At 41.6% G+C, this 24,704-nt stretch overlaps 1 protein-coding gene and 1 pseudogene across 1 annotated transcript; both read left to right on the top strand.

The window, feature by feature from the left end:
* The first annotated feature begins 8,309 nt into the window (after positions 1 to 8,309).
* On the top strand, positions 8,310 to 17,436 carry LOC103718065 (VASCULAR-RELATED NAC-DOMAIN 6). The gene is made up of 5 exons (XM_088717968.2): positions 8,310 to 8,739; positions 9,367 to 9,505; positions 10,765 to 10,856; positions 14,656 to 14,758; positions 16,966 to 17,436. Exons 1-5 carry the CDS (start codon positions 8,440 to 8,442, stop codon positions 17,160 to 17,162), a joined length of 831 nt encoding a protein of 276 aa, XP_088574094.1. The 5' UTR covers positions 8,310 to 8,439; the 3' UTR covers positions 17,163 to 17,436.
* Positions 17,437 to 20,468: 3,032 nt separating this feature from the next.
* LOC148714307 (actin-depolymerizing factor pseudogene) lies at positions 20,469 to 24,446 on the top strand (annotated as a pseudogene).
* The last annotated feature ends 258 nt before the right edge of the window (positions 24,447 to 24,704 follow it).

Here is a 24,704-nt window from a genome sequence, read left to right as displayed (position 1 = left end):
ATGGGATTCGTCCGGGTGAGGGTGGTGGTTGACACCACCAAACCATTGCTGCCGGGAGTGCTTATCCAGGGGAAGACGAAGGTGAGATGGCAGCCCTTCGTCTTCGAAAACGCCCCGGTGTGCTCCCGGTGTGGGCGCATGGGCCACCAGGTAGCGGCTTGCCGCTCTCCGGCGACCGCTACCGCTGGGGGGGCTCGGGTTCGGGGGGCTCGGCTTCGGCCTCTGCGGCGGCGGTGGACCCAGGGGGCGGGCCTGCCCAGCCAGCTCCGGGCGTCGGGGAGAACGTACAGGGACCGATCTACGGTCCCTGGATGGTGGCGACACGGCAGCGTGTCTCGCGGGAGAACCGGCCCCCGGGGCTGGGGAAGACGACCGAGGCGCACTCGGGGCCCGGGTTGTCCTCGACTCGGCCGATGTCTCCGGCGGCTCGACCAGCTATGCCGGTGTCCCCGGTGGACACCGAGGGCTGGCAGAAGCCGGCGAAGGTGGCTCGCCGCCGGTCCCTGCTAGCCGTTGGGGGGGACGGCCACCCGGATGCATCCTTCGGCCCCCTCCTGGTGGACTCGGCCGATGACCTCCTGGCCGAGTCTGGGGACCCGGGGCTGAGTCGGCGACCCGGCAAAGCCCCGATTGTGGCCGATTCTGAGCCCAGTCGGGCGGTCGCGGCCCGGGCCAAAACCCAAAAGCGGCCCAGGCCGCAGGCGGGCCTTGGCCCACTGGGGGTACCGGGCGGGGGGCCCAGTTGGCCCTTGTACCTGTGGGCCGAGGGAACCCAACCGGGCCTCCCCAGCGTAGTCGGGCCCACGAGGCCGGGCACTGGGGTCGTAGGCCGGTGGGGGCAGGCCGGGGCGCGAGCCGCGACGCGGGTGTGGCCCACGCGGTCGGCGCAACCGGCGCTGGTGGCGCGCTCTGCGCCAGCAGCGCGCCGGGGGCTAGGGACGCGCCGGGCGCGCTGAAAGCGCCCGGTGCTGGGGTCGAGCGGGCCCAGGTTACGCTGGGCCCGTGCGATGACGCGCGCGGCCGATGGGCCGCGCGGTCTGTTGGGGAACCGCGGGCGCTGGGCCCTCAGGCCCAGCCCGCGGTTGGCTCTTTGGCCCATGCCGTATTAGGCCCACAGGCCCACTCAGATACGGGCTTGGGGGGTCAGACTGGACCGGTGCTGCAGGGCCAGAGCGAGGAACCAGCTGGGCCTTTTCGGTTTAGGCGTCCTCATCAGGGAGCAGATTCGGAGATGGGTCCCCCCCGCACACGACGATCATGCTCTTCTCACTTTGGGTGTGACGAGTGGGGCTCCGCCTGGGGATGTGCGGGTGGGCACTGACCATGATGGAGTCTTCCGGTTTGGCCCTTGGCCTCCGGTTGGAGATGAGCAGCGGGAGGATGCACCCAGTGGGAGCGGGGCCAGGGACCATATCGTGCCGCTTTCGCAGGGGTGCCAGGCCGAACCGATGGTGACGGGAGGGGGCACTGACCACACGATTGCTGTGCAGCGCATTAGGTCGGCAGTCATGTAGGTCGTATCTGCTGAGCAGTGGGAGGGCCCAGGTAGCACGCTTGAGGTTGGCCCCGCGGCCCAGGGGGAGGATGGGTCAGAGGCCGACTATGTCGACTGTGATCCATGAGGATCCTAGCCTGGAATTGTAGGGGGGCGGCCAAGCCGTCCTTCATGTCATCCTTCAAACGGTTAGTGCAAGTTCATAGTCCGGAGATCTGCTTCATCTGCGAGACCCGGCTATCTGGTGAGGGGCTTGTACGCTTGAGACGGCGCTTAGGGAGGGACTGGGAGTCATACGCAGTCGATTCCCGAGGGCTGTCGGGAGGTATCCTGCTACTGTGGAGGCGAGGGGTGGCGACCTTTGATGTCTTCCACAACTGCCCCCAACAGGTAGTTATGGTTGTTTCGGCCCCGGATGTTGCCCCATGGGTTTTGTGTGGGGTGTATGCGAGCACGGATTATAGGGTCAGGAGAGTCCTCTGGCAGGAGATTACCAGCCTTACAGCCCAGGGTGTCCCGACAGTTGTAGTTGGCGACTTTAATTGCATATTGAGTTCGAGCGACAAGAGGGGCGGGGCAGCCGTTATGGATAGAGCGGACAGGAGGGAGTTTCGCGATTTTGTGTTGCGTACTGGCCTAGTGGACTTAGGGTTCTCTGGACCTCAGTTTACTTGGTGCAATAATCAGCTTGGCAGTGCTAGGATTTGGGAGCGTCTTGATAGGGCCTTTGCGTCCCCGGACTGGATCCTCCGTTTTCCTACCTGCAGAGTTAGTCACCTACCTCGGATCGCCTCAGACCATTGCCCCCTGCTGATTTCCACATCATCGGGACCTAGTCATCATAGCCCCTTCCGCTTTGAGAAGGTTTGGCTATCATACCCCCAGTCCTGGGATATTGTCCGTGAGGCATGGCGCATCCCGGTGCGTGGAGATGCTATGCACCGGGTGTCGCGCAAACTAGAATTGGCCAAGAGGCGTCTTCGGCGGTGGAATCGCGAGACTGTGGGTGATATCTTCCGGAGAGTAGAGGGGGTAGAGACTGCGATCTCTGAATTACAGCGGAAAGAAGATCTAGAAGGTGAGCTCTCGGTGGATGACATGGGTGATCTCCGGGGGCTTCTAGCGACCCACCACTCACTACTACGGCAGCACGAGATCTTTTGGCGACAGAAATCTCGAGTTCAGTGGGTACATGAGGGTGACCGCAATACTAGCTTCTTCCACCGGTCTACGATTATCCGGAGGCAGCGGAGCACTATCCACTCGCTGCGAGACGGGTCTGGACATCGGGTGGAAGGTGAGCCTGCCATTCGCCAGGTTTTATTGGACTTCTTCCGTGACAGATGGACGGCGGATGAGGAGTCCGGCGTCAGAGACCATCCCTTGAGGTTGGATGCGAGAATCGAGGACACTGAGAACGCAGCCCTGGTCCGACCAGTGTCTGCTCAGGAGGTTCAGGAGGCAGTCTGGGCCTTGGCTCCAGACAAGGCTCCGGGTCCGGACGGGTTCCCCCCGTTTTTTTTCCGACAGTATTGGGGTATCATTCGGACAGCAGTGGTAGACGCTATTCAGTGCTTCTTCTCTCAGGAGAGGATGCCGGATGACTGGAAGGCTACCTTCATCACGCTCATCCCGAAGCGTCAGGAGGCGGCGGAGCCCGGCCATTTCAGACCCATTAGTTTGTGCACAACCTTGTATAAGGTTGTGGCCAGAATAATGGTCCGTAGGATGAAGCCCTTACTGCCTGGCATTATCAGTCAGGAGCAGGGGGCTTTTATAGCTGGCAGAAACATCTCCCATAATGTGCTGTTGGCCCAGGAGATGATGTGGGATCTGCAGCGAGCATCGAAGCGACGTAGCTTGATGGCTATTAAGCTGGATATGGAGAGAGCTTACGACAGGATCAGATGGAGATTTCTTCAGCAGGTACTCGAGGCGTACGGCTTCCACAGACAGTGGATCGGTTGGATCATGGGGTGTGTCCGAGGGCCAAGGTTTTCTATCTTGGTCAACGGCACCCCTTCCCCTTTCTTCGAGTCCACCATGGGGCTGCGCCAGGGATGCCCTCTATCGCCTTATTTGTTTATTCTTTGTGCTGACATTTTGTCTCGTGATTTGCAGAGGGTGTGTGCCCGTAGAGAGCTCGAGGCCTATGTCCCCGCCCCGGGGGCTAATCCTCTTTCCCTCTTACTTTTCGCTGATGATTGCCTTCTTTTGGCCAGGGCGCGGGTTTCTGATGCACGGGTCCTTCGGAGGGTAGTGGCGGACTATTGCGCGGCGTCAGGTCAGAGAGTTAATTTCCACAAGTCAGCAGTCCACTTCAGCCCGAGCACGGAGAGCAGGGTCAGACAGGAGATCCGAGGGATTCTACAGATACCTCAGCAGGAGGAGACATTGACTTACCTGGGAGTTCCTATCACAGGCCGCAGACTGCGGGTGGCAGAGTGCTCCTACCTAGTGCAGCGGGTGGAGAGCAGGTTGGAGGGATGGAGAGCGGCCTCCCTATCTATGATGGGGAGACTGACCTTGATCAGATCAGTGTTGGGGTCCATGCCTGTATACCTCATGGCCAACACGGTGGTTCCGAAGATGACCTTGCTGAGGGTCGAGCGATTGCTGCGGTGTTTTCTGTGGGGGTCATACGGCGGAGGCCACGGGGTGCACTTGGTGGCCTGGGAGCATGTCTGCCGGCCTACCAGTGAGGGCAGCCTCGGGGTGCAGTCCCTACTGGAGCGGCGCGAGCTTTTCATTGCTCGGCATGCAGCTCGGTTCTTGTTACAGCCACACGGGCTGTGGAGTCAGGTGATGGCGGCCAGATATGGCCGTGGGGGCTCAGAGGCGGCACGGAGAGCGCGACGTGTCTCCTTCATGTGGCGGGAGATTGGGAGGTATCTGCCGACGGTGTCAGCAAATACCAGGTGGCTGATTGGCGACGGGCGGAGTATTGACGTGACTGCGGACCCATGGGTGGATACTGTTCCACTGAGGTGCTGGCCGACCATGATCGATGCTGAGGCAGCGGAGGGGTTGCGGGTCTCCGATCTTCTTGCCCCAGGAGAGTCTGCATGGGATGACGCTAGGCTATGTCAGCTGTTTGGAGGATGTCTAGCCGAGAGGATCCGGTCCCTTCCGGTGCCAGGTTGCGGGGGGCCTGATGTCAGGGTTTGGGGCACCTCTTGCCGGTCCAGTGTCAGTCTGGGAGACCTCGCCGATGTTATCCTGCAGGAGCATGAGCCGGGGCAGGACTATGCTTGGATCTGGAGGTCTGGGCTTCATCCGAGGGCGGCACTATTCTTATGGAAGGTGGCATGGGACCGCCTTCCGACGAGAGCAGTGCTGAGCAGGCGAGGTTGGGGGATCCCTGCGGAGTGCGGGACATGTAGTGTTGAGGAGTCGATCGACCACGTGCTCTTCCAGTGTACGTGGGCGAGGTCGGCATGGCTGTGGGCAGGGTTCCCGCAGGAGGTTTGGTGTGGGAGGCCTCAGTTTGTACAGACGATGCAGCAGTGGCTGGCCCAGCCTCGGACATGTCAGGAGGCTATTCGAGCGACCTGCACAGCACATCAGATCTGGCTGGCGAGGAACGCCCGCACCTTCGGTGAGCGCAGGGTGTCACCGAGGTTCGTTGCGGAGTTCGCGCGAGTCCAGGCATTGGAGATCAGACCTTCTTCAGATAGACCTCTGATAGCTCGGGACACCTGGGGTTCCCTCTCTGCTCCGGCAGCTCCTCAGCAGGTGTTTTTTACTTGGGAACCCCCACCCCCGAGTTTCCTCAAGGTCAATTTCGACGGATCGGTCATGGATAGAGGCGCGCGAGGAGGTGCGGGTTTTGTGATACGGGATCCGCACTCCAGAGTGGTGGCAGTAGGAGGCTGTCAGTTTTTCGGTACGTCGGTTCCCGGGGCAGAGCTACGAGCCGCTTGGGCGGGTCTTCGATATGCGAGGCAGGTACTGCAGGCTGGCGCGATTGTCTTGGAGGGCGACTCAGCCACAGTTATCAGTTGGATCCAGGAGAAGCTGAGGGGTGGGGGCTCAGACCATCCCTTGGTTCGGGATATAGGGACGATGTGTGGGGTTGGGGTGGCCATCCAGGCCAAACATGTATTCAGAGAAGCCAATGGGGCAGCCGACTGGGTGGCTGCCTTCGCGGCTCATCATTCAGGGTACACCTTTTGGGTGGGGGAGGGGGAGCTGCCACTGGCTCTCCGTGAGTTAGTCTTTTTTGACTTTATTGGGTGTATTCGTACACGTACTGTATGAAAACCCGTTTTTAGCAAAAAAAAAAAAAGGATAGATTGGAGGAAGGATGGATGGAAAATCTATGCGTTTGATGAAATATGGAAGAATGAATGAGAATGATTCTCTCCTTTATAAGATGATTGAAAGTGAGGGTGGATAATATTTGTTTGATATTTTTTACTAAAGTACATTTTGATGAAAAATATATTATAATCAATTTATAACACTTATTTATACTAAAGAATTAGAATAATATATAAACTTATAATCTTTATAATTTATAATTATATAAAAATATAAAAATGTTTTTTATTTAATTTAATTTAATAAATGATTTATTTAATTAATTCTATGTGATTTTTTATTTATATATTAATTATATAAATAACTAATTAATTCATAATTTAATTTAAATATTTAATTAATTTTATATAATTAATTAACTAAAAAATCGTGAAGATGGATGGTGGCTAGAGTAGTGAAGAGGTGGGGTGTGGGCCTCTTGTTTGGTAAAAGAACGTAGAAATGTTAGAGTTTGTCAAAAAAAAATAATGAAGGATAATTTTGTCAATATAGAAACATGCTCTATTATTGTTTCTTGCATTCTAATTTGGAAGGATGCAAATTGGTTGGTCAAAATGAATGGACAATTCCTCTTTTTCATCAATTCTTTTTAAGATTTTTTAACCAAATGATAAATGGCAGCCATCCATCCTCTCTCTCATGATACCAACCAAACACTAGGTTGATGATGAGCCAAAAGCACCAGAATGCTTCGCTAGGCCCACAAGAAGGACAACAAGTTTTAGATTGGTTGATAAAATGGGGGCAATAGTATCCATTGGATAGCATACAATTCCAATCGGCGTAGATGAAAAATATCACTTTTTAGCAAAATGGATAACAATGCTAAGGTATTGATAGACAACAAGATACCAATTTGACTTTCATAAAGAATGGTGCACCATATTTTCCTTGTTGCAATTTCAAGCAACTTTCTCCTTTTTTTTTACCTCCTTGAACAAATGACTGAGTCTACAAATTTTTCACATTTTTGAACTTGGCCATTATAGATGCCCTCTATCAATCTATATTAAAGGGATTGAACGCATAATTTATAGCAAAAACATATAGCAGCCGGTATTAAATGAATATACATTTTCTATATTGAATAGGTAGAGTGCATTCTCAAGCTAAGATCACAAGCATCTTAAAAATTCAAAATTAAAAGTTTTTCCAGTAAGAATAACAATAATAATGATAATAATGATAGGCATAGAACTTGATAACAAAATCATCAACATCATCATCATCAATAACAACAAGAAAAATGATCGAAATTTGTAAAATTAGAATTTAAGCTAGTTTGCATAACCTTTAAAAAAGGTCTAAAGAAAAAGATACCAATTAGTGGACCGAACTTGTTGGTAATTTAGAAATATGAATATAAATGTCTGCAAGTGCACAAACTGTTGCGGGATGTCCCCCTCAATTCTCACCTGTTTTTTTTCATTTTCTTAGACAAAATGTTCCTCTCCCTCGAGGATAATGACAATAAAAAAGTGGTTAGCAAACTTCTTGCTAAAAAATGTGAAATCTATACCTCTTACCATCTTATGTCAAGACTAAGCTTAACATTGAGAAGGTAAACCTCATTCAAAGCTATATTTAGCCCTAATTGAGCCTATTTGTAAAATTACTTATTTTATTTTTTAGTGAATAAAGAAATAATCTACGTATCTATGTATATATATGTGAAGGAACAATGAACAAAGTCTGCCCAAAATTTTAGGGTACACATGCACGCATACATATTGCAACGCATGCACATGCATGTGCGTACGTGTGTGTGAGATGCTACGTTTAGTTATATATCATACACCATATATTATACGCCAATAATATGGACACACTTTTAGCAAAAAAATAATATGGACACACGTATTGATGTAAATATGTGCAAGTTGGCCATCGCCAGGAGTGGTTTAGGGGACGCCACCAAAAACTCGGCATTTACTCAAACTCAAATTGAGTAGATTTATTTAGAGGGCAAATAGATTATTTCTCCATCCAATAAACTCCTAACGTGATGCCAATCGGGTTTATGTGATGATGACTACAAGATGGGTGCACAAAAATTCCTTCAGGACACCTCAATCTCGGAGGTTGAGCTGAGGGCGATATGGGTTATGCTGAGCTCTGCATGTTGCGGGCTAGAGTAGTTCTATTTGAGGCTACGTATCGGCTAGATCTAGAAAGATATTAGTGGTGTGGGTGGGTGCCACTCCTTGCTTCGAGACATCTGGCCATAGTTAGTAACAGCGTGGCATTCCAAGCGAAGCAAGTTTATAAAAAAATCAATGAGGTTGCGCATAAGGTAGCCTCGTACGGTCGGCCACTCCGGAAGTGCTCCATGGGTTAGAGAATTGCCTAGAAATTTATTATTTATTATTATTATTATTATTTGTATCTACATTAGGACGGTATCAATTATCTTTTTTACTTAAAAAAAATATCCCTCTAGAAAATGTTGAATCCTATCTCGAGTCTCTCCGAGGGCAATGTATAGGGTTTTGGTTCGGGCTAACCCCGTTCCGAACTAAAACCCCAGGAAGGGCAGAAGAAAGAAAAGAACGGCGGCGAACGGATAGGAAGCGAGAGCCGCGGAGCGAGAAGGAGCGAGAGGATTCGGCGAGAAGGAAAAGATGGTGAGCACGAGGCAGAGGCTGGCCCGGAAGCGATTCAAGGAGGCGAATCCCCACCTCTTTCCCGAGCCCCCAAAGGACTCCTCCTCCAGTTCAAAGGAAAAGAAGAATAAGAAGAAGTATAAGAATCTCAAAACCCTAAAGATGAAGACCATCGCCAAGAAGAAGAGTGGCTCCACTCTGAGGAAGCACCCGCTCCGAGTCTCCGGGATGCGGCCTGGGGAGAGCTGCTTCATCTGCAAGTCCAGTGATCACATCGCCAAGCTCTGTCCCAAGAAAGCCCAGTGGGAAAAGAACAAGGTTATTTGCTTTGCTCCTCTCGCAATCTCCAACTTTTTGCTTTTCTTTTTTTTTTCCCCCTTAAATTGAGTTATTGTTGTTTGAATTCGTAGAAGCAGCGTTCACATTCTCCCACAGATTTAGTTTGGATCGGAAATTATAGTGCCATATGAACTTCCAGGGAGGTTCAAACAATATGAATCTCATTATGTTTATAAGATGCTTCCACAGCTATTATATTCCAAATGAATCAAATCATGTGATTCAAATTTCTCTTGGAGGACCCTCGTCCTCCCCGTCCCTCTTCTGTAAAAAACAAAACTAGCATTTAGTTTAGCTGTAAATACATAGAAGTTCCACTCTATTCCGAACGTTGTTAACCTCGTTACTGGGACACTTAATATGTCATCCTTACATTGTAATATGTTTGATATTGGACTTTCAAGAGCTAAGTTTTCTTGTTTCTTATACGCATATGTATAGATACACAAATATATAAAATGACTGCTTACTTTTGATCTTAATATCTAGTATCATCATTCGAGCTGCAATTCTTATGCGCAGATTCTAAAATGCCTTAAGTACATACTTACATTCTGGCTGCATCTAGCCTTATGATATGTTACAAGTGCCTTTTACTTTCTCCAGATTTGCTTGCTTTGTCGGCAGCGTGGGCATAGTCTTAAGAATTGCCCAGAGAAAAATGATACAAATGAGAAAAAGTTGTGTTATAACTGTGGAGAAGCTGGGCATTCTCTTTCGAAGTGTCCTCACCCCCTTCAAGATGGTACGGCATCCGTTTCTTTTGATATAGTTAATTGTTCATGTGCTGCAATTGCTATATGTTAAACTTATCTTTGTAACATATGTTTTGAAACAATTTCTTTTCACATAGTTAACTGTTCATGTACTGCAATTTTTATATGTTCAATGGCAAATGCTACAGGTCCACCCAAGTGTATAAGATATATTCCGAAATGGGCTTGCATATTTTAACCATGAGTAAATTTGCAAAACAAAGGACAACATTATTGAAAATTGCTTCTTAGGCAGTATAAACCAAAAGTCCTATTAATATGGTGACATGCAACTATGTAAAAAATCTAAGGCTGAGATTCTTGAATTAGCATTTATTATTGAAATTTGGTGATTAGCTCACCTGGTTGGCATACAACTTTTAGATAATCAAGATGCAACCAGTGTATTGTTTTGTCGTCAAAAATTTAGGCAGACACTTTATGAAGGTTGATATATATTTTTATAGATATAGTTCTGAATTTTAAATAGTTGATGAAAAATGCGATTCAAAATGTAATGAGGGGAGATGGTGTCTTGTTTTATAAATTCACAAGAGAGTTAAAGGGGCTCTGTGAACTAATCTTGATATCCTGTCTTACCTAATGAATCACAGACTACGCCTCGTCCTGAACATGCAAGAGAGGAACCAAAAATAGATAAAGGTTAAGATAAAAATATAAATACAGTAAGAAGATGGAAGCATTCAGAAACCTATTACAATTTGATTTGCTGGTCTCTGTCTGGTAACAAAAGCTTCAACAAATTGTTGGTAATGCAGAGAGGATTTGATAAAAGCTTAAGTGCTTGATTTGACATTGGGCTGTACAATAGTATCAGGTGGCATGTTAGAAGTTGAAAGTAGGTAAGGCCTTAGAGGTCATGGTGCTTCTTCATCATTTCTTTGGATTGGGTGCTCTTGACTCTTATCTTGTGCCTTGGGTTCCAAAGTTTTGACCAATAAATCAGCAACTAGTTTCCTGGTAGCATTTTCACTCTACTAATTAAGTTCTGTATATATCCACTTCTTTTGTCCTTTAATAAGAAACTTTTCTATGTTGTCATTTGCTTAGACTTTTAATTTTTGACACATGCTAGTAGTGTTGAAACTTCTATGTTCCATAACTCTTCAATTTGAATTTTCTGGTTTAGCTATGGCATGCTTAATCTCATGATCGTTGCATTCATGGTTAAATTATCTGCATTGACTTGCACCTTCATTTGTTGATTGGTTTTTATGTGTAAATGCAGGGGGTACAAAATATGCCAACTGCTTTATCTGTAAAGAACATGGGCATTTGAGTAAGAACTGTCCAAAAAATACACATGGAATCTATCCAAAGGTATTATATGTTTTCATTTTTATATTGATGTTGTGTTGCACATGCTATGGAACCATGTAATGTGTTGGCGTAATTTGTTGTAATGGTAGTTCAGCTAGATTGTGACGTGTAAGATGAAACTATGTATCAGTTAGTGAGCTACTATGAGATCAATGTCTTAAAAATACTTTTTGCTTCAAATACTTATACAGTGTGTCGTACATGTCCAAAAATTGGGTCCTAGTATTTTAACATTTACCTCTATTTGCAAACATGAGACATGATAACCTAATCCCAATACCTTGGCATATTCCTTTAGTATTTAATGTTGACAAGATATTTGTAAGATATTGTATTTATGTCAATTTTAGTTTTATAAGTAATGATCCTAAAACCTTAACCAGCAGTAGATATCCAGTGTTCAAATAAGCAAATTACAGATTTAATCTCAAATAAACCTAATGAATTATCATTCACAAATATTAAGAGAAGCTGAGCCTTTTCTAGCTGGTCGAAGGACTACTTGCTTAGCTGTTAGCATTTATCTAAGGCATATCTCCTGATGACTTCATTATTCATAATTTTTAACTTTAATATATATATTTTGTTGCCTCCAGTATATATGTATACATACATATGTTTTCATGTGTCACTGCCTTTGAACATTTCATCATTATTTATAACCTTCATTATAAGGAAAAAGAAACAGAAAACCTGGTAAGGTTTTTATTCATCTAACTCCATGAGGAGGGTTCTTTAAAGTGCTTTTGCCCTATGTGATCAATGATTTGGGTTAGATAATATGCATTTCAAGTCAGATAATATGGATTTTGGATTAGTTCATGCTAAATTGCCAGGTGGTGCAACTTTGTAGGTTAGAAACCACTGAGCATTAGCTCGGATTGTACCATTTCTTGCCATTTGGGCAAGGAGACGAGACTTCTATTCTGGTTGGAGTTGCCCTCAAAAGATGTAGTGGGAATAAGGGCAGAAAGGTGGAGATTAGCCCCTCCCCAAAAAAATGTAGCTTGGAAGATTACGAACTTTTTAACAAATAGAAGTGACATTAAATTAATTTATTCTGTAAGATTAGAAGTGCATTAATTATCTTAACCAGAGCTATAAAAGACATTTTTGAGGAAAGTATTTCTTTTAAAAAATGTAATCAAGGAATGAATTGTGCCTATGCTGACCATTGGGTGTGCAAATAGTACAGGTCAAACCTTATAGAGGACAAAAAATGTTTCAGATGATAAAAGATTAAGTTGTTTCCTTATGAAAAAACCAACTTTTTTTGACTTCATAGTGAATACGGGTAGCAATGTCCACAACTGATAATTATGCATCCATTTGTTGCCCCTGGATTCTTAATACAATCCAACCCTTCTGTTTGAACTTTAACAAGAAAACATATTATTATGTTTCTCCTTTATCAACATATTGATTAATATAAGTTATACAAGGATTCTATTCATTAGTGAACCATACCACGTTTGGATTGATTATAAAAGCTTTCATAATTTTACTATGACAAACTAGGCCCTAAACCCTAGAATTTTTTGATCAATGATCAGTAATTGGTGACTGCAAGTAAGTGAATAAGGCATTGTTGCCCAGTTTACTTTCTATGCATGATGCCAACACAAGGTAATTTTATATCACAAATTTCAAACACCATATAAATGAACTAGCACTATGAGTAAGGGCAAAGGGGGAATCTTTTAAAAACATAATTCTTCTATGTAGTTAAAGAAAGTAATCTATAAACGCATTTGAGTATGGGCAAAGGGGGAATCTGGATTTCTTCTGATTGAACTGGTTAAATCTTTAAAAGAGCTAAAAAGAAGTGTAGGTGGAGTAGTATTAATAGCCATGCACAGAGAGAGAGAGAGAGAAAGAGAGATTTGTGCATTTCAGTGGCTACAGATCAGCCATGGGCAGAATAACAGGTGCCCATAGAACAAATCCCACATTAATGAGAGTTCAATAGAGGAGGGGGGAAAGAGGAAGGACATCAATTATATTTCCTTCCCAAGTTTAATTATGATTGCATGGCTAGCACATAAACCTTCAGTGCATATATCATTAGTTTTGAAGATAGTTACAGAAAAATTGTTACCACTGTAACTGGTAGCAAGGCTCCTAATTGCACATAACCAATTGTTACAGGTTAAATTAATGATTTAAGCTGGTGGATTTGAATTGGTATAGCTATTTGATAAAACGAAAATGTATCGTAGAAAAAGAAGATACATTCTCTAGTCCGTTGAACACTGTAAAATGAAGATCGAAAATTCAGTAATAGCTACTATACCTGACTGACAGGTTTCCTTCATGCCAAATTCTAGAAAGCCTTTTCAAATTCCTAACAGATATTGCTGAGCTTTACTTCTGTTTTTTCCACTTCCAAATGTTCCATTCTACATACTTATACTAGCATTAGTCCCTATAGCACGAGACTTTTGTATTTTTCTGTTCTCAATTGGATTATGTTTTAATGATTCACTTTCTAAGTATTCTGTGTAATAACCTTTGTAATGTATTAAAAAATCTAACTTCACACTTCTCATATTACATTTCCTCATCTACTTGCAAGCCCTGCAAACTTCCCATATGATCTAAATAACATTATCGACATAATTGCTATCTTGTGGACATTCATTTTAAGTTTCACAGGCTAATGGCAATGGCCTTCATATTTAGAAGAACACTATAAGTGCATCCATTCACTCTAATTCTGTTAGAAAATGTTTTCATAAAACTATCTATTATTTGTTTGAATATGTCCTACATATGATTTTTCTTGTCAAATTTTTTTAATCAATCATTCCTATAGCCACCTGAAGTGTCACGGCAGGCTTTTCTAACTTCCTTTCAACTTCCAACTATGTCAGCTTAATATTGGGTTTATTAAGTTAGTTTTGCTCTAAATAAAATATTTTGATTAAAGTTATGTAATATAGTTCTATTTAAACTAAAATCAAGGAGGATTTTGATGGATTGAGAATCTTACTTAGGGTTTAGTTATTGCTAAAATTTGAATAACCATAGTGCATTTATGACTTGAAAATGCCAATCTTTAAGAAGGGCATGTTTGATGTTTCTGAACCATATGAAAGGTTTGAAAGTGTTAGATGTAGCATAGCAGGCTGTTTGATGATGCTTACATGTATGGAATGAATACGTAGGAAAGGGCTTATTTTTCTTTTATTACCTTCAATAATTAGAAGGTGAGTCTTAGTGCAATAGTATGGTTGCCCTATGGTGACCTAGAGGTCTGGGGTTCGAAATATGAAAACAACCTTTCCACATGCAAGCATGCGATTGCGTACATGTGACTGTCCTTAGACCCTACAATGGCAGGAGCCTTGTGCACAAGGACTCCCTTTTTCTCATCATAAATAATTGGGTTTTGTTATTAATATAAATATATAACTAATCAAATGTTCATATACATCAGGAAAAAGAAAAATAGGTTAGGTTCAAATTTCTTGCTTATTAGTATTGGTGATAAGCCCTCTAGTTTCATAATGCAAGTGGGCTAGTCCATGGCCAAACTTTCCCAAATTTTTCAATAGGGTCAACCCTGTGATATCGCCCATTCAATGTAAGTTTCTTCCTGTGCACCAGCTCACCTGCATCCCTGTTTCTATTCCTAAACTTCCATAAAATGAAAATTTTTCATGTTTCTTTTTCTCGATCTGTCATTATTTTTATGCTTGTACCATGGCTCCGCATCAAAATATACGTGTAACAACATTTACATCTCTACATTCTTAATAGCTTATACTGAGAATAAACATCTTCATGTCTTTACTAGGGTGGTTCTTGTAAGATATGTGGTGAAGTAACTCATTTTGCCAAGCATTGTCCAAACAAAGGAAACAAAAATTCAGCCTCTTTTGTCGGACAGCAAAGAACATGTAAGCTCCTAGTCTTGAATTCGTTTACTTTTAGGTTTATAAAAAATTGTTAGTTTTGTATATGATACCAAGACTCTTTCAGAAGATGGAATATGTGTAACCAATTCCCACCAAGTGCTTCATTTTTAATTTGAAAATAATCTTTGATACATTGCATGGAGAATACATTACTTGGATTATGTTAGCAACTCAAGAGGTTTATAACAACCCTCATGATACCATGCAAAATTTTGCTAGTCCTATCTAGAGGGAGTATAAGCACAGCACTGAAAGGCATACATTTTATTATTGTGTCATATTAAATGCTTAGATTGCTTGTTAGAATACTCTTTAAGCATTGAATTCCAAGTATTTTGCAGAACTTGATTTTATTAGATGGCATTCTTACTGTAATTGCTTTGTGGATGTGATATTTTTGATGTTCTACCAGTGAACAGGCACATGCAATGCACATTTGAGGAAAAAATAATAAGAAAAAAAATGAAATATAAATCATAGACACATTTAATATAAGTAGACACTAAAAAATTAAGTAAAAGGCTAAATATAAAAATAAAAATCACAAAATAGATTAATTCTGGTCCAGCTAATATGGGGCCTTGATTTGGCAGTGCTCTCTAAGCACTCAAGGAAAAGAATATGCACACTCTATAAGTGTGTTGAAGATCTCAGGTGGGAGGTGGTCATAATTCGAGGAATCGGGATTTGGATCTGCTGCTAAGGTCCTTGTATTTTAAAAGTTTTAGCATATAGTATGAGGATTTTAATTGGAGATTGGTGGATATATCGTATAATATATGCCTTTTAGGAAACGATTAGTGATGGGGGTGTTAGGTGTTCTTTTTTTTTTTTGTTGGGGTGGGGGGTGGTTGTGCTGCGTCACATAGATGGAGCTTGAGTTGGATGGGGACTTTTGGAAGTTGCTTATTTCAGGGACTAAGATCCAAATTGTTTTCCTGGGGAGCTAAATGATATCTGAATTCATTGCTAAAGGATCAGATATCTGATTTGAAAAGATGATTTGATCCAACAATGCATTCAAGCTGCTATCTACTTAGATTAAGCTAAATTCACAGTTCTATGGTATAACAAGAAACACAGTTTTGTGGTGTTATGGTATATGAAACCTATCAACCAGCAGTAGCCAATGGTTTGCACCAGTGTTGGATGCTCAGAATATGATATATTTAAGAATACTGACCATTATTATCTTGGTCGATGGAAAATGATATATTTTTTAATTTACTGTCCACTACAATATCAATATAAAACCGAGATCTCTTTAATCATGGTCTATCATCTTAAGTGGATGTTTAATTACTAAATGTTAAAAATCAAGGTGCAAAACAATGCTTAATTGTCATTTTTACTCTATTGGCCAAAGTGTATCAATATGTATTAGTCAAGGACTCCATCATAGAATATCTTGATTTCTTTGAGTTTCTCTTAATATTACTTGGGAACTGATAGCACAGTTCATTTCAGAATTGTTACCCACCAAAGATGGCCGAGATATCCACATCTAAAGGCCTTCTTGTCAATTATAGCATGGTAGTTACCTTTCTGGCCCATCTCAGCCTGTGGGTTATACAATTAGGGTAGCCTTCCCCAACCAAGGCTAATGGGCTTTTGGACCTACAATCCATAATCATGTCAATTTGCCAGCATAGCCTGTCATTCCCATGCATCTGTGCAGCCACTATGGTGGTGTAACAGCGTGCCCATGCAATAATAGTCTATTCAAAACATGACATCCTGCAAAGATGAGAAACATGCCAACTGCTGGGCCGCCTCCTCCTGCTGCTATTATCTTGGTGATAATTCATGATAGAGCTCCTTTTGATGACATAGATTGCCTCTATGTTTTCTAAGAAATTGCCTGATGCAACTTTGAGCTAATTGTTAACAGGGCATCTACATTTGCCTAGCAAAAAGAAAAGTTGCTGCTACTGTACTTCAACTATCTTGTCAATAAGTCATGATATAATTTTAAGTATGATTCGTCAAGTTCAATATATAACCCTATTACGACTGTAGTTCTGTTGGGTGTTATAGACTGCTTTTGGCATCACTTCCTAAGAAATTTGATGATGTAATGTTGGACTAATCGTTGACAGGGCATCTACACTTGCCTACCAGAAAATAAAAGGTAATAATAGCATTCATTACTACCCAGCTGGCTAATAATGTCTCTGCTTTTATATCAGCGAACAAACCAGAAGAAAGCTGGCAAGGGCAGCGAACCGTCTTCCACAGCGGAGATGATCTTGAAGATGATTTTATGGAAGAAGATGTTAGAAGTAGCAGAACAGATGCAGCCATAGATACGGGTGAGGTTCAAAAGGATACCAACCCAAAACCAAAAAAGAAAAAGGGTCCTAAAGTTGTAAATTTTTTTGGTTAATAATGATATTTCTCAGGCTATGCTGCATGGGAACGGAATAGTCTTTTTTTAGTGTATGGGAATTTTCATTTATCTGCCTGTGCACTGCATTCTCCTTCCTCCTAAGCTTAGAAGATCTACTTCCGTCTATCAATGTAGTAATCTCCACAGTTGAGAAGTGTATAAACTATTAGAGTTTTAGGTTGGTCTGATCTGTGAAAGCCATCTTATCCATGGTCTTGTCTGTTGGACTTGTAAGGGTAAGAATTGAAGTTTTATATTTTTCTTCACCGCAGGTCTCCCGTTTCCAGTTGCAATGATCATAAGATATCGCTTGTGATGTGTTAGGAAGGTTTTCGTGGGATAGTTTCTAGTCTTTGAGAACTAATGAGATGTCGCTTGCATGTTGTCTCCTGCTTGGTTGTTTACTTGTTAGAAACAGTTGAACAGTTTTTTTTTTGATGACAGCTTGATTTGTGTAGGTCTTTACCATATCATCCAATGTAGGCTTTTTTCTTTTTTCTTTTTTCTTTTTTACCTGTTTTATTACATGTGGGGAAGAAACCCAAAGAAAGAAGAAAAAAACTAGTATCTTAAGAAAAAACAGCCATATCCGCAGAAAGAAGATCATTAAGAGAAGGCAGAGAGCTATGAAGATCCCAATCATGAGAGCTTGAAAGACCTTGGCCAGCAATCAAGTCCGCGACTTGGTTTCCTTCTCTTAAGATATGTGATACTAAGAACTGCGGTAGAATGACGACTTGGTTTCCTTCTCGTAAGATATGTGATACTAAGATCTGGTGTAGAATGACAATGGCATGATTTTGTGCAAGGTTGGTAGAATAGGAGCCCTTCTTGATGGATTCCATCCATTGCACAGCAATTGCAGAATCACCTTCTATCTAAATACGCGAAGCCTGTAAACAATAATACACTGAGAGACCACCATGCCATGCAGCTTGAAGCTCAGAAAAGGAACTGAACATAGTTTTTGAGTCCTGGAACCAGCTCTTAGAAGGTGACCACCCGCAACAGACCTACCATTTGCTGCAGCACCATCAGAATTATCCTAAACTGATCCCAGGGAGGGAGTAGCCGTCTCACTATATAGTGGGATGCGGAGGCAGAGGTCCGGTGTCTCAGAGGAAAACCTTCTTTAGAGGTGTTTACCATCTGATAATCAGCTGCTGCTCTCAATGCTTTGTGCACAAGCTGACCAGTAGATAGGAATTTATTGTTGAAGATGCGATCAATGCGATATTTCCATAGCGACCAGCCAGTATAGCACACGATCAACCTTATAGCTTCAGATCAATGCCAATTAGATAAATAATCTAGCAACTCAGATTGCACAGAATGTAAGCAGGGAGTTACAATGGGCTGAGAGAGCTTGCCAAGAGTCTTGAACATAATGGCAATGTAAAAGGACATGAGAGAGGTCCTCAATCTTGCCACAGAGGCCGCAACCAAAACCATCAGCATTTAGTAGACCACGTTGAGGAATTTTGCATGGAAGCTTACCCCAACTAATTCTCCACCAGAAGATTCGTAGTCTTGGGGAAGATTCAACTGTAATTAGTAGAAGGTTCGCTCTCATTTTGATGACCAATGATGCTGCAGACATCTTGGATGCACACTTAAGAATGAGCTTCGCTCTGCCAACTTAACTGATCTGGCCAACGACATGTAGGATGGGAATACTTGAAATCTCCTCTTGGTACATGGCAGGGAGGATTTGGTTTTAGTCGAGCAACATCCCAACAACCATTTTTATCCCAAGAAATGGAGTTTTCGTTGGTAAGTGGAGTGACTCCATATATATAAAGGATCTGTAGGTTTTCTCAGTGGTTTCAAGGACCTTCATAGTTACAGAACAGTTTGTTCGGGAGGTAAAATGGAACTGAACAGAAAACAGACTGCAACATCACAAAGTGGCCAGCAAGCGATAGAATTTTCCATCTCCAACCTTCGAGTTTTGTGTTAGTCTTGGCTAAGAGCATTTTGAAATAAGTAGCATCAAGACCTTGAAACTGATAGAGGTATGCCAAAATAGGACCAGATTCCAGTCCCGGAGGGGATTGACGAGACTGTAAATTTCTGTTTGAACCTCCAAGAAATTGCCCGACTGAAGGTAATGTGGCTTTTGGAGACACTAAACTGTTGCCCTGATTGTATGCAATAATTCTCCTTATTCCTTTTGAGCTCTCCAGCTTTTTTCACATTCACTTCAGCAACATGTGAGCAGTCATCTGCAAATAAAAGATGAGAGTCTAAAGAACCATCTACTGAAGGCTAATAATCTCTGAATACTACTATATTTAGTCGGAACGAAGAATGAAGGGAAATGGTGATGGAAGGCAGCCTTATTGTAAACCAACTTTAGAGGTGCACCATTCAGAGGGAACGCTATGACTTCTTGAATTATGATCATTAGCCACATTGCACCACTTTAATACAAATATGGGGAAGAAGGTTGAGTGAAACTCTAGTAAGGAAGCAATTTAATGAAAAAGTTTGTAAATCAAACTAAAGCTTTAAAATAATGGTTTCTATAAACTTAGAAATGGCTGTTGCCACAGTTTCTGGCTCCCTTCATTGCGTTATAATACGGATAAAATATAATGAATATTTACTCTATTATAGCACAAGTTATATTTTTGTCTGTATTTGTATGCTTTTCCTAGATAAAATAGTATTCTTATTCAAAATTCAAATTTTCAAGTGAATTGCTCGTCTGCACCATCTGAAAATTTTATAGTGTGGATAGTGATCTGGAAGATGAAATTATTAATTTTCATTATAACTCTAGCAACCCAGCTCCTCATAAAAGAAAAAAAAAAATAGCTGAAAAATATTTTTTTTTCAAATCCACTCAAATCTAATTATAAGCACCACGATCGGCTCATGGTCAATCTCAATGAATTAGTGTTGCAGTGTTCTATAATCTATATAGGTTTATAGGCCGAGGTCACTCTGATACCGTTTGTAACAACCCAAGATTTCATCCAAAATTGTTAGTCAGAAATATTTTTTTGGGATCCTTAGTCCTGTATAACTATCCAAGATCTTTTTGGCAAATAATCAATATGCGACTAAACATATGCTCGCATGAGTCCTTATAATAACTTTCATTATGCAGAATAATGATTTAGGAGGTGGCCACCATAACAAGGTGACTCTATTTTGAAATAACATCATTATTATTTTTTTATTATCTCTTTTGATATTATAACATCCATTATTTTACTAATAATAATCCTAATCATATGAGGTAGGATAAATAACGGCTATTATAATGGTTCTAGCAACGTGCCGTGTTTGAAAGCCATGGAGGGTGGTACATCTCTCTGCGAGTGCAAGACATGCAGTTTCGCAGAGGATCCCGACTGGACTTCCCCGTACGATGACTCGGTCAAAGAGCGAAGGATGAATTGAAGCAGGTTGTTCCCAGACGTGGCGCCATGCAAGCGCTTTGAGGACGTTGAGGTCCCCTTGGGCTTCTGCTGGCTCTCCAATCCCCCACTTTTTCCTCCTCCCCTCAAAACCATCATCCCCCTAAGAACATCCAATCCTCCATCTTCCAAGTATTCGCTTTCCTCCCCTCCCCTCCTTCCTTTTCCTCTCTCTCTCTCTCCCCCCCTCTTCCTCATTTCTCAGGCACTGGCCGATCCCTCATCGGAAAGCAACCATGGTAACTCTCTCCCTCTCTCTCTCATGAACTTGATGGCTTCAATCAATGTTGTTACTGAATCATTAATCGCATAATGTTGGCAATGTTTCTAATCATCTCCCGTGCCAAATATTTTGTTATAATTATTAATTCTTAGAAGATTTGTTCTAGCTTATGAACCATTGGCAGTGCTCTATTCTATCCATATAACAAACCTGAGATTGTTGAAACAAAACTTGTTGCTTGATCTTTTCTTTAAAAAAAATTAATTTTGATCCAATTGCTTTTGATCGTTATAAAAGGTTTCTTCTCAAAGGAAAAATATGTTTGTTGTTATTCAAATGAAATTACGAGAATCATATTCTTTCTGCAATGATAATTGATCATTTTCATATATTTTGGAAAGGCGAATTCTGCATCTGGAATGGCAGTGAATGATGAGTGTAAGCTCAAGTTTTTGGAGCTGAAGGCAAAGAGGAACTTCCGTTTCATCATCTTCAAGATTGACGAGAAGATACAGCAGGTCTCTGTGGAGAAGCTTGGCCAGCCCGATGAGAGCTATGATGATTTCACTGCAAGCTTGCCTGCTAATGAATGCCGCTATGCTGTGTTTGATTTTGATTTTGTCACTGATGAGAATTGCCAGAAGAGCAAGATCATCTTCATTTCTTGGTAACGAATGCACCACTGAAATTTTGGAATCTATACGTTAATTATTATGTATTAGCCTTCTCTGCTCATTGATACCCTTCTTTGTTCTTTTTTTTCCCACCAAAGGATTTAAAGCTACCTAATTATGCCTAACTAGTTATATGAATGATACAGAATCTGAATACTGCATTCATATAATTTTTTTTAGCAATCATCAGTAGAAAGTGATTTCATCTTGTGGGACCTAAATTGTTTAATATTTATGGGACTTCTTTAATTACTCACCATGACATGGCAAAATAAGACGAGATTCTTAGTTGCTATTGGGATAATCTAATCTGTGAAGACAAGTAGACGTTTGTAGGATTGAAAAACTATATGTTTTAGCACAAAAAAAGTGAAAAATCATAAGATAAAGGTCAAGTTTGAGAATTTTTTTCATGGACAAGATCTGTTATGTCATTTTCATCATAATTTTAATATTTGAGTAGTTTTGAAGGTAAAGATCCCTAAATCGATCCTAGTGCCGATCATCTCTTTGAAGGAAAAGAAGCAGTATGGTGGCAAGATGAAATTCGTTATGTTGTGTAGCATTACAGCATTAACTAGCTCGGGATGTTTCTTAAAGACATGAGATGGGAGATTAAAAAAAAAGGTTGGGATAAGATGAAGAAGAAGGATGTAACTAACCATCATTTTCCCTTAAATTTTTCTTGAGCCTTGCTCCTGAAGTTGCAAATTCTTTAGTGAGGACTAAGAGCTACAGGCAATTGACCATGGGACTTACAAACAGAAATAAGCATCTAGCTTCATTGGAAGACAAAGGTTCTTGTCACAACATATAAGATTTTACTGTTCACTATATAATTCATACCAAATCAAGAGCATGGATTGCTGAGATTCAAGTATCAGATATAAATTCATGTGAACAAGTGAAAATAATAGGAGAACTTGACACTTGGTCCTTTACTTGACTGCCAATTTTTATGTTTAGGGCTCGTTTGGTTCGTGGGAAGCATTTTCCCTCCTAAGAATATGATTTCTGGGAAGAAGATTCCTAGAAAGAGAATGCCTGGAAATGTACTTTTGGCATGTTTGGTTAAACATGGAAAAACGACAGATTTTCAGAATACTTATGTTTGGTTGACCATCCACTTTCTTGCAAAAGTTATGTGTAATTCCTATTATACCCTTAATAAAAATTAGGTCTTTAATGCCTCTTTAATGCTAAATGGCCTTTTTGGAAAAAAATAAAGATAGAGTGATTCCCGCCTCATTGAAAAGTAACTTTTCCATGTTTCTCATGGAAAAGACTTTCTCATGAAATGTGGGAATCATATTCCCATGGGAATACAACTTTCCCATCTCTCTCCTTTGAAAACTCCAACCAAACAAGTGGCATCTCATTACTTTCTCGTTGACCACACTTTCCCCCCTCGTTTTTCCGCGAACCAAACGAGCCCTTAGTCCTTACACACTTGCATTTTATGGGAGTTTTCAGCCAAATTACCAAGGCATGACATCAGTCTTATACTAAACTTTGGTCCAAGGGAAGGTACTACATTTCTTCTAACCAATCTTCTTCATGGAGTGTGAGAAAGCAAGCAAACCCACACTTTTTCTTTTTTGATGCAGCATGCTTACGCTTTTTCATCACTTTCATGGTTGTGAGATTGTTCATAACTTTGTCGTCCTACACTAGCCAACCAGAAAAGGAAGAATATTAGATAACGGAGGAAGGAAATTTGGGTGAAGAATGGGGAAATATCAGAGTGTCCTAGGTATGATGTTCGTAGGAAACTTCAATTGCTTTCACCAGTTGATCTTTTATTATTTGCTTCTTGTAAGTGTTCTCTGCACAATGATCACTTGAAAATGATTTTGCCAGACTGGATAGCATCATCTCCAAATTTACACTCTTAATTCAGAACTTGAAATCTGTATGTTTATCTTGAAGAGAATTTGTTCATGCCAAGTGGTTCTGTTCATGCTCTTCTCATCAAGAAGAAGCAAAGTTCTCAGTAACTTAATTCCATGCTATTATTTCATCAACTTCATCTATCAACTATAACAAATGCAAACAAAACTACAAGGAGTGTCCGCATAGAGAATGCATCCATTATATATTGTTGATGCATACAAAGAAAATAATCCATAGGAACTCATGCCCAAGATATGGGTGAATTTTACCTGTTGTTTGTGCTCAGGTCTCCTGATACATCGAGGGTAAGGAGTAAGATGCTATATGCTAGCTCCAAGGACAGATTCAAGAGGGAACTTGATGGCATACAAGTTGAGCTACAAGCAACAGATCCAAGTGAGATGAGCCTTGATATTGTCAAAGGGCGAGCTTTCTGAAGAGTAGATTGCTTACCCTCTGCTTAACTCTGTGCCAGAAGTTTCAGTAAAATGAGTTGTTGGTCTTTATATTTGATGATATTTATATGATTTATTCTTTAAACCATGTCAAAAAATGTTATATCTATTCCTTTTTCTTGTCGAAGCTTTTTTAAAAAAATGTGACTTCATTGTGACTAAAGGCATGTTATTGATGTAAAATAGATATTCAGATTAAGCAGTTGTTTGTTTTTCATTCATGAACATCCCATACCTGTATCGGTCTAAACTTTGTGCCTTCCTTTGTAGAGCATTATTTTTAATGGATAATAAATTACTCAATAACACTTTAACCAGCTATATTTGATATTTTTTCTGCACGGAGCATGGAGCTGGACAATATCACTCTAGTTTATCATACAGTCATGGGCTTACAACTAAATCTTAGAACCACATGAGATAATTATTATGTAGTATTTCTTTAAATGTATCTGTCATGCCCCGGATCCGGAACATGACATGGCCGTGCTACCGAGGGGTACAGCTGAGAACCCAAAGCCAACATTACTTTTAGCTTTTAAATCCATCACAAATACAATAGAATAAATAGTAATTTAATTTCATTATCCAATAGATGCAACCAATACTTGTTGAGAGCGTTTACAATCAAACATAAAAACTAAACCCATAATCTTTTCAGAAACCCATAATTATTATGTAGTATTTCCTTGAATATATCTATATGAACACAACTAATTCAAGGTCACACACACAAAATTGATTCCTGAAACAAGGACTTATAGTTCATTGTTGCATAATGCATCAAAAAGGTAGAACAGGATTGATTTTTGGTTTCATAGGATATTAGACAAATTAACCTTCATTGTCTCAAATAGGTGTCATCA

Source organism: Phoenix dactylifera, chromosome 3, assembly GCF_051530095.1.
Source record: "Phoenix dactylifera cultivar Ajwa chromosome 3, Ajwa_hap1_PhDact_Kaust_v1.1, whole genome shotgun sequence".
NCBI lineage: Eukaryota > Viridiplantae > Streptophyta > Magnoliopsida > Arecales > Arecaceae > Phoenix > Phoenix dactylifera.
The sequence above is the reverse complement of the archived record's forward strand: the minus strand, read 5'-3'. Positions and strand labels throughout refer to the sequence as shown.

Coding starts and splice junctions, on each gene's coding strand:
- LOC103718065 (XM_088717968.2), top strand. CDS start 8,440: ATGGTGAGCACGAGGCAGAGGCTGGCCCGGAAGCGATTCAAGGAGGCG. Junction 8,740..9,366: donor CCCAGTGGGAAAAGAACAAG/GTTATTTGCTTT, acceptor TACTTTCTCCAG/ATTTGCTTGCTTTGTCGGCA. Junction 14,759..16,965: donor TGTCGGACAGCAAAGAACAT/GTAAGCTCCTAG, acceptor CTTTTATATCAG/CGAACAAACCAGAAGAAAGC.